Genomic DNA, 9,517 nt, shown 5'->3' on the forward strand with positions numbered 1-9,517 from the left:
ATAACTTCTCATTTCCCCCTCCCCCAGGCACTAGCAACCACCATTCTATTTCTGTAAATTTGACTAATTTAGATACCTCATGTAAGTGGAATCATACAGTATTTGTCTTTTTTTTTTTGCAATTGACTTATTTCTCTTAGCATAATGTCCACAGGTTCATCCATGTTGTAGCATGTGACAGAATTTCCTTTCTTTATAAGGCTGAATAATATTCCAATGCCTATATATACCACATTTTGTTTATTCAGTCATCTGTTGATGGACATTTGGGCTGCTTCTACCTGTTGACTTTTGTGAACAGTGCTGCTATGAACATGGGTATGCAAATATTTCTGCTTTTAATTCTTTAGGATTGCTGGATCATAAGGTTTCCTTTGCTTTTTACCTTTGATTTTTTTCCCCCTCACATTTCTATTATTATTTGTATAACTAATACTGAATTTAGAAGTCTAAGACATTGATGCAGTTCTCTTTTCTAACAGATAATTGGGTTGTGAAACTAAGTTGAAAGCCATAGAAAACTGATTCTTCTCCCTACACTTACAATAGGAACATCAACAATCCACTGAGAACTGTTTTCTGGAAATTGAGTTATTTATGTTCAGAATATTAATTCATTCATCCACCAAATATTTAATAAGCAACTATCCCTGATTTGATTTTTTTTACTGTACCATTTGTTATGATATGTCCCCTAATATTGATATTGTCCTCACATATTTTCTGACAGTACCCATAAGTGTTCCTTTTTGGGTTTTTGCGGAGTCTGAAGAAGTGAGCATTGGTAACACTAAGGAAAAGCAGTCTTTTTTATTTTAAGTGGAAGTGGAATTTATAGTTAGGGTTTATGGTTTACTGAACAATGCAAGGACAATTTGGAAATTTTCCCCAAGTGTACTAACACTGTTTTTATTGCCTCTGTTTTATGGGGCAATTATTAACCATAAAATCAAAGTAGTATCATTTAAGCCTACATCAAAGCAGTACTTTTTCTGTATTCCCAATAAATTGTGTTTGTGCTAAAAGTTAATCTTTTAAGTGTTTCAGTTCATGCAGTTAAACCAGCCACACTTTGCAATAAATATCTGTTGAACTGAAACTTGAACACAACATTTTTTCATTTGGGGAATAATAGGAGCATTATTTGACCAACTTGTTTTGAGCCTCAAGGATTTCTTTGAGGATAGAACAGAAAGCTCAAGTTCTGTGAGGGTGAAATTATTTCTCCTAGGAGACTTCTCTTACCCTTTTCCCCATTTAGGATTCCCAGCTCTAACATTAGCCCCTTTCTGCCACAGTTCCTGTGTTGTGCAAGTCCAACACCATTGAAGTAAGCATCCCCAGGGACCTGGTCGGCGGTTTGGAGCTCTTCCTGACCAACACCTCCTGCCGAGGAGTATCCAATGGCACCCACATCAACATTCTCTTCTCCCTCAAGACATGTGGCACAGTGGTCGATGTAGGTTCCTCCTGGAGGACACTTGGGGAATGACCAAAAGCCAGTTATTTGGGAGGTAGTCGACAGAGGTATGCGGTATGGCTTGTGTCCTAGATGGAATATTTCCACATGAAAGAATGGAATTCAAAATATTATATGCCATTCATTTAAAAAATGTACTATTGAGCATCTGCCATGATCCTGCCACGGTGAGGATAGGAAGTTAAGGAGAATTCTGCTATTTCTGTTCTCAAACAGACCCATCTCTCCAATACAGGTAGACATTTTCCTGAGTGCATCAGCACCAGTACCATTTATTTCACTTGAAGAAAGTGACTGATATAGATGGTGGTCCGTTTATGAGGCAGCAAATGAGTTCAAGTATTGAACCAGGTGGAGGTAGAAGTTTTATACTTTCATCGAAGAATCTGTGCACAGCCCTGTGCTGGGGAGTCTAAGGGATATATGAAATAAGTTTCCTGATTTTTAGGGGCATACACAGTAGTATTGAGCTGACAATACACACAAACTATAAATAAGAGACAGCGATCCAGATAACAGGTGCTATATGAGGCCAGAAAGGAACAATGGAGCAGTCAAGACAAATAGAACTTGAATCGAGGTAGAAATGTGTGTGTGGTTTATACAGGTAGAGAGGAAAAGAAAGGGCATTTCAGATAGGAAACAAGTGTGCAAGTCCCAGAGATGGGAGTAGGTAAGGCCTATGCTGCAGTGAATGGGCAATGCAGCCTAACTGGCAAGGAGTTCATATCGGAAAAGGAAGCTGGAAAAGTAGATGGCAGGCCACTCTGCTTCCAAAGATTTGCCTAGTATGCTAGGTGAGGCATTCAGGCTTTATCTTGTAAATGTAGCGTTAAGCTGGCACTGTCCTGATGAAATCAGAAGTGTGCAAAATGGGTAGACAGAAAGACGACCTGGATCTCAGAGATCAGTGCAGAGGCCCTTGTGATCATTTGATTAAACAAATATTTGTTTATTGACTATGACTAAGAGCAAATCAGAGAGCTAATTAGACTTGAGGTGAAACATGGGGTGGGGGGCAGATAGTCAAAGAGAAGATGGTCCCACTTTAGGCAGGTTTTTTTTTATTATATCTGTGGATAATCAAATGGAAATACCCCATGATGAGTCAGAGTTTCTGGTACACAAGAGAGCTGACGAGGCTGGAGATAAAAAATGGAAAACTATGGACATAAATGTGACAGCTGAAGTTCTGTGTGTGGATGAGTTCAGTGCAAGGTCATGCTGCAGCATGATCGCCAGGTCTAGGATTACAGAAAAAAATATATATATAAGCTGTTTGTTTCTAAAATATCAGAGCTTTGAATTTGCTGACTCTGCATAGCTCAGGTTTTTATGAGTAATATTCCAAAAGAATGTGTGGGTTGACCATGAAGTAAGATGTAAAGTAAAAATGTTTCAGGCTTCAGCAATCAAATCCCTAATGTGTTTTGAGGTTTGGAGATTGTTGTGATTAAGAGGAAAAATTACTTTGTGGAAATAAATGTAAAATCTCTTTCTTTATCCTGGCCTGGCTCAGGTGGTAAATGACAAGATTGTGGCTAGCAACCTTGTGACAGGTCTACCCAAGCAGACCCCGGGGAGCAGTGGGGACATCATCATCCGAACCAGCAAGCTGCTGATCCCTGTGACCTGCGAATTTCCACGCCTGTACACCATTTCCGAAGGATACGTCCCCAACCTTCGAAACACCCCACTGGAAATCATGAGCCGTAGTCATGGAATCTTCCCATTCACCCTGGAGATCTTCAAGGACAACGAGTTCGAAGAGCCTTACCGGGAAGCGTTGCCCACCCTTAAGCTCCGTGACTCCCTCTACTTTGGCATCGAGCCCTTGGTGCACGTGAATGGCTTAGAAAGCCTGGTGGAGAGCTGTTTTGCCACCCCCACTTCCAAGATCGATGAGATCCTGAAGTACTACCTTATCCGGGATGGGTAATTATGCTGCTTAAACTGTTTATTATTCCCAATTCGCATCCAGCCTCTAAGTGTGCAAGCACAATCAGTCACCTCCTAAAACAACAGGGCACTCTTGTGAACTCTTAATTAGTTCAGAAATGATTTATTGACATTTTGGAGGTAAAAACTGAAGAGGGAAAGGGGAGTCAAAAACGACTCCAAGAGGTCTAGCTTGGATAACCGACTAGGTGACATTAACCAAGATGAAAGTACATAGGTAGAAAGGAAGATCTGAGGTAAAAATACTAAATATAATTCCAAATAATAATATCAAATCGTAAGTGCCTACAGGATTCATAGGAAGAGAAGTTCAGCAGGCAGTTGGAAATGCATATCAGTTAGACCCAGGGGTGAGGTCAGGACTAGAGATAAAAGACAGAGAATCACCCGTTTGTAGTCAAAACTACTAGATTGATTAACCTGCTCAGAGAGGGTAGAGCATGATGCCAGATGGGCGCTCAGGAGGCCAAGGGGATGAGAAAGTGGAAGCAAATGCAGACTCCTTTTTTAAGAAGTTCGATAGTGAAGGAGAGAGAAGAAATACTTGGTAGATTTTAGGAGCAGAAAGATCAAGCAAATTTGTTTTTGTTTGCTTGTTTTATACAAAGGAGATTTCCATGTTTCTAAGTCTCCTTGGATTGAGAAGCTTGTGTGTCTCAAGGTGTCATTGGAAGCCCAGCAGTCGTCACACTCATTGCTTATATTCCCAGGACAGTCACACTCAATCCCCAAACTCATGGCAGTTATCTCATCAGTTTCTTCCTTGTTCTCAATGTCAGGTGGTACATATCTCACATAGGGTCAGGATCTGCAGCTTAAGAGAAGAGAAATGGCCTAGTAAGAGTGCCACAAGGCTGCCTCTGGTTCATGCCCTTCGCTAATTGGCCTGATAGACCCTTTTTTTGAAATTTCTACTTTGCTTTTACTTCTCCAGGTCTCTCATCACAGGCAAGCTTCACCTGCTGCACAGTGGTTTTCAATCCATAATGCACATTAGAATTGACTGGGAAGTTTTTTTTAAAAATAGCAATACCCCATTTTCTTTATCCCACTCTTACTGACTTAATTCCAGCCCTCATTATCTTTTACTTGGGCTGCTAGAACAGCTTCCTAATACTGCTCCTAAATCTCAACTTGCAAAACGCAGCTCCAAAAAAAAAATTATGTATATATTGTCACATCCCTGCTGAAAACTTTTTAATGAGTCTTGATTTCCTTTGGTTTGTGAATTTAACTGTTTACCAGCAGGAGTACTTCTAGCCTCAGATTCTGATAGTCTCCTTAGCATGTTTTCAGAGTATGAAAAATGTGTCATTGCGAGCTGCTTTGGGTGGCCAGTAATAGGTCTCACAGGGATCTATAGCCCTTTGGATTTCTTGACATCTTAAAGTAATCTCCAGAAACTTTTTAAATGAAAAGTTTTAAGTATCATTTTTTATTTCTTATTTTCAATCACATACTTAATGCTAAGTAGATTAGGGAATGGATTTATCTTTTAGGGGAGAGTGGGTTTTGTTTCCTTTTAAATTTTTTACAGCTTTATTGAAATACTATTGGTATACGATAAATATACATATTTAAAATGTACAGTTTTGTAAGTTCTGATATCTACACTTGTGAAGCCATCATCACTATAATCAAAATAGTGAACATTTCCTTCACACCAAGAGTTTTCTCTGCCCCTCGTATTTATTTTTGCAAAAATAAATGTATAATCGTAACTCAGTTACTGAGAAAACACGTAACCTTGAATCTCAATAAAGCTTGTGATGTTTATTTATATATCTGTTATTCAGACTCTCCATTAAGGACTATATACTTTATTTTAGACAGTTCTAAGAAGCTATGCTATTTAATTTTCCATCACATACAAAACGGGGGTGGAGAAGGGGGAAGCTGTGAAAGAAATTAAAATGCTTAAAAAGCAGAGGTAAGAACAATAAAAAACACGCTGTGTAGGCCTATTTAGTAAACAGGCAAATAGTCCCATCTCCAGTACAATAATGGGTAGTACAATAATGAGGCATATGAGATAATCCCTCAAGATAAAACCCAGCTCTCAGCTTGGCTCACTGTGCCTCATCCGCTGACCTCTACTTTCTCGAATTTCTGTTCATGCCAAAGGGCACTACAGGCAATTCCCAAACTCTATTGTTCCTTACACCCTCCTGACTCTACACCTCTTCTTCCCCTTTTTCCCTAATTCTTACTGGTCCTTCAAGATTCAGCAGGTTTATTTTCTCTGTGAAGTCTTCCCTGATTTCTTCCAGCCTGAACTAGAAACCGTCCTACCTTTCCCATCCTCCTCAATGCCTAGCCTATGGTAAGGGTCATTGAATAGTTGCCTAATGAATTATTGAATGATTATTTATCATAATAGTCTAGAGCCCTAAAGTAAACATAATGTCATTTACTTATATTTATAAATGGTTTGATGATTCTTTGTCCTTGGCTTAAATTTAAATCAGGCCGGATTCCTCCTGATATTTAGCACATCTGATTCACCTCCCTCCAGTTTTAGTTGGCATATGCTCTGAGAATGCAAATAATTTAATATGAGCCTAAGCAAAGTAGAATTAGAAAGTTAGTCTCCAAAAAAAGAAACTTACTGAATTCCTAAACCGAATATTGGACAACTTTTAGATAACCGAATTGTTTGGATTATCATATATCATCATTCTTTTCTTTTAGCACATGAACTTGAAGCTGACAGAACTAGCATTATCTAATCACAGCAAACACCAAACCAAGAGCCAGAATTTGCCCTGGGTTCTATTCTGTAATGTGGTACTCAGGAACAACTCTTTCTGCTTCATTTTCTCTTATAAACAACTATAGTAGTATTTCAATTTATTTTTTAAATTTAATAGTATATTTTATATATTTAACCCATTTTCTCCAAAATATTATTTCAACAGCTAATCAATAAAAAAATTATTAATGAGATATGTTACATTCTCTTTTTTGCTAACTAAGTCTTTGAAATCCAGTGCGTTATATACACTGTGAGCACATCTCAGTTATTTTATTTTATTTATCTTTTATTCCCAATTCCCACCCCCTAGCATTTTTAGATAAAGATAAATTGAAAATGCCGAAACAGATGAAAGTGCCATTTTAATGTTGTGTAACTATTATTATTATTATAAATATTAGACTATAAACTCCTTGATTTCATAGACCATATCATTCATCTTTATATCCTCTGCAGCACCCAGCAGAGTGTGGTGCACAGATTAGAAGTGCAATAGGATTTATTATAGAACATAATCAGAAGATAGAAATTAATTTTACCTCAGGAAAATGACAATGAATACATAAATACAAGAAACGAAGAAAGCATATTATATGTTTAGATCCTCTTCAGTTCAGAGAATACCAGTAGTAATACAAGTGAAGATGCCTTATTTTTAAATAATTTTATTGGATTTTTCAACTGTACTGAAACAATTAGCAATGAACTAGAAAGTGGCCTGTAAGCTCATGGAGCCCAGTTTCACAGACTTTTGTAGCTGATCCCTACTTTTTTCCTGGCCCGTTAGTCAGGAACTATTAGGTGTCCATAGAAAGGAAAATATTCTTAGGGGGAAAAGTTCATTTAGAATTCAGAATAGAAAAGATAATACAAGTGTGATCCTTGGCCTTTGATCTTTAGGGAGGAAAGTTTCATCAATACTACTAACCTTTGGCCTGAACTGGAGAATTCATAACATTTCTTTTCCTCCAGCTAACCCTGAGATGAGCCTAGGAGTTAACTTTAAGCAGTAGACCTGAGAATAAAACCCAAAAACCTATCAAACTATAATTTAGCATTAAATTTGGGAAAAGAGGAATTAAAACAATTTGGAGGTGCATGACTTCCTCCAATAGTATCTAAGAAATTGGGATCTTTATGCAGCTCTTTGATGCACAAATTGGGGTTTGCTCAACCTTGAATCCCCTTCATGGGTGAGACTTTAGGTGTTCATAATATTTATGAAACCTAGTTTTAAAAAAGCCTTCAATATGTTACAATATGTTACAAATGAAAATACAGCCTTACGAACATACCTTTATTTCAAAAGATATCTTTGAAATAAATGTTGTTGCTATTGCTAATACTTCAATATATTGACTTAACAGGAGGTCCTTGTGCCCAGTTTGTGGGCACAGTGAGTGATGGATGGGCAGAGAGTGTTAATGAGAAGGCCTGTGTCTGAAAATGCCTTCACAGGAAGGGAATTTCATTTTTTCTTCATCCTTAAAAAACTTGAGTGCAGCCCAGCCTCCTCCACCCAGTTTGCCTCTCCTTGGACCAAACATATTGGCCTAGATTGTTTTTCCACCTCTGTTTAAACAATCAAGACTTATGTGCTGTCCTGTCCTTTCAGCTGTGTTTCAGATGACTCAGTAAAGCAGTACACATCGCGGGATCACCTAGCAAAGCACTTCCAGGTCCCTGTCTTCAAGTTTGTAGGCAAAGACCATAAAGTAAGCTGAACACCTTTACCTCGTAACCCCCCTGACCTGAGCCTTCCTTTTTAGTGTCCTAATTTGTTGACATTCTACAAGCCCACGGTTAGGATCTGTATTACCTCTATGAAAAATATTGTAAAACTAGCCATCTAGAAGCTTAACACCTTCGTGAATGTCATAATTATCTGCCCCCTCCCAATAAAATAACTGCTTGTTCAAAAAAAAATACTATATGATCACAATTTTAAATCCTGTGGGCAAGTATAGTTGAAAAAGCCTGCGTGGTAGTCACATGGCAAAGAACATGGACAGAAATTTCACGGAAAGGACAAATAGTAAAACGTTCGGTGAAAATAGTACTTAAAATGCCAATTAAAACAATTATAAGACTATTTTATATGTTTTAAATTTACAAAAATTATAAATCACAACGCTTGCAAAATTATAAGTATACAGTGGCAATATAAATTGTTGCCTAATACTATATAATAATCATAAAATCATATTCTTTTGTCTAAAAATTCTAATTCAGACAGTTTTTCAAAAACAAACAAGCAAAAAAAGAAAAACAAGATTCATTGGATGTGTTTATAGAGCATTATTATTAGGGGAGTGAAAAAAAAGCCCCCAAACAGACAGGGCTGCAATATAGTAATTAGTGTGGTATTAAGTAATTATTAAAATGGTATAGAAATATGGAAATATAGAAAAAAGAGATAGGAAAAAACTGTTGTCATAGCAATTTACATGCATATTGAATATACTACATTAAAAATACATACATGAACAGAGGTTATAAGAGGCTATATAGAGTATGTTAAGGTGGAAGTTTTTTGTTTATCGTTTCAATAGAGTTGTTGAAACATTTCAACAGAAGGAAGTTTAAGAGACCAACAGTCTTTTCCACACTGCATTTAAGTGTATTGATGTCCTTTCCAGCTCAGCTTCATCACTGTTCCAGAACCACTGCCAACCATGGCGGCTAATCCTGGTCTCCCTCCTCAACTAGGCAGCATACTTTGGGAAGTTACTTATAGGAAGAAAGTTGGAGAAAGAACTTGTTTTATACAGAAACACCTGAGAGTCAATATTATTCCCAGATCTCGATGTGAGGGATGAAGATGTTAACATTATTAGATGTGGCCTTCAAAAGGTCTCTCATGGCTCTGCACAAACACAGGAGTTATGGATATGGGTTTTAAATCACCCACGGGACTCAGTGTGTTTGCCACATTACTAGACATGTGACTTGGGCATGTATCTTAACCTTTCTCTGCTTCCACATCTGTAAAATGAAGATGTTAACACCTACCTCAAAGGGTTGTTTTTTAGATGAAATGAGATAATACATATGAAACATTTAGTATAGTGTGTCTGTCTTCTAGAAAATGCCCCACAAGTGATGGCTGTTATCACTGTTTTTGTTAATTATAATTATGGTCTTTTCAGGAAGTGTTTCTGCACTGCCGAGTCCTTGTCTGTGGAATGCTGGAGGAGCGTTCCCGCTGTGCACAGGGCTGCCACCAGCGAATGCGTCGGGAGGCACTAGAAGGAGAGGACGCGGCTGGTCTGCAGAGCCAGATGCTGACCGGGGGCCCCATCAGCATTGATTGGGAGGACTAG

General features: G+C 37.9%; 1 protein-coding gene across 1 annotated transcript in view; it reads left to right on the forward strand.

The window, feature by feature from the left end:
- The window catches only part of OIT3 (oncoprotein induced transcript 3), a 24,615-nt gene extending 15,098 nt beyond the window's left edge, over positions 1-9,517 (forward strand). Inside the window, exons 6-9 of the mRNA XM_011355214.1 lie at positions 1,299-1,459; positions 3,000-3,415; positions 7,810-7,909; positions 9,344-9,517. Coding sequence (XP_011353516.1) covers positions 1,299-1,459; positions 3,000-3,415; positions 7,810-7,909; positions 9,344-9,517 — 851 coding nt within the window. The remainder of the gene's footprint in view (positions 1-1,298; positions 1,460-2,999; positions 3,416-7,809; positions 7,910-9,343) is intronic.

The sequence above is a fragment of the Pteropus vampyrus genome, unplaced genomic scaffold (genome assembly GCF_000151845.1).
Source record: "Pteropus vampyrus isolate Shadow unplaced genomic scaffold, Pvam_2.0 Scaffold20, whole genome shotgun sequence".
In the NCBI taxonomy this organism is placed as follows: Eukaryota; Metazoa; Chordata; class Mammalia; order Chiroptera; family Pteropodidae; genus Pteropus; species Pteropus vampyrus.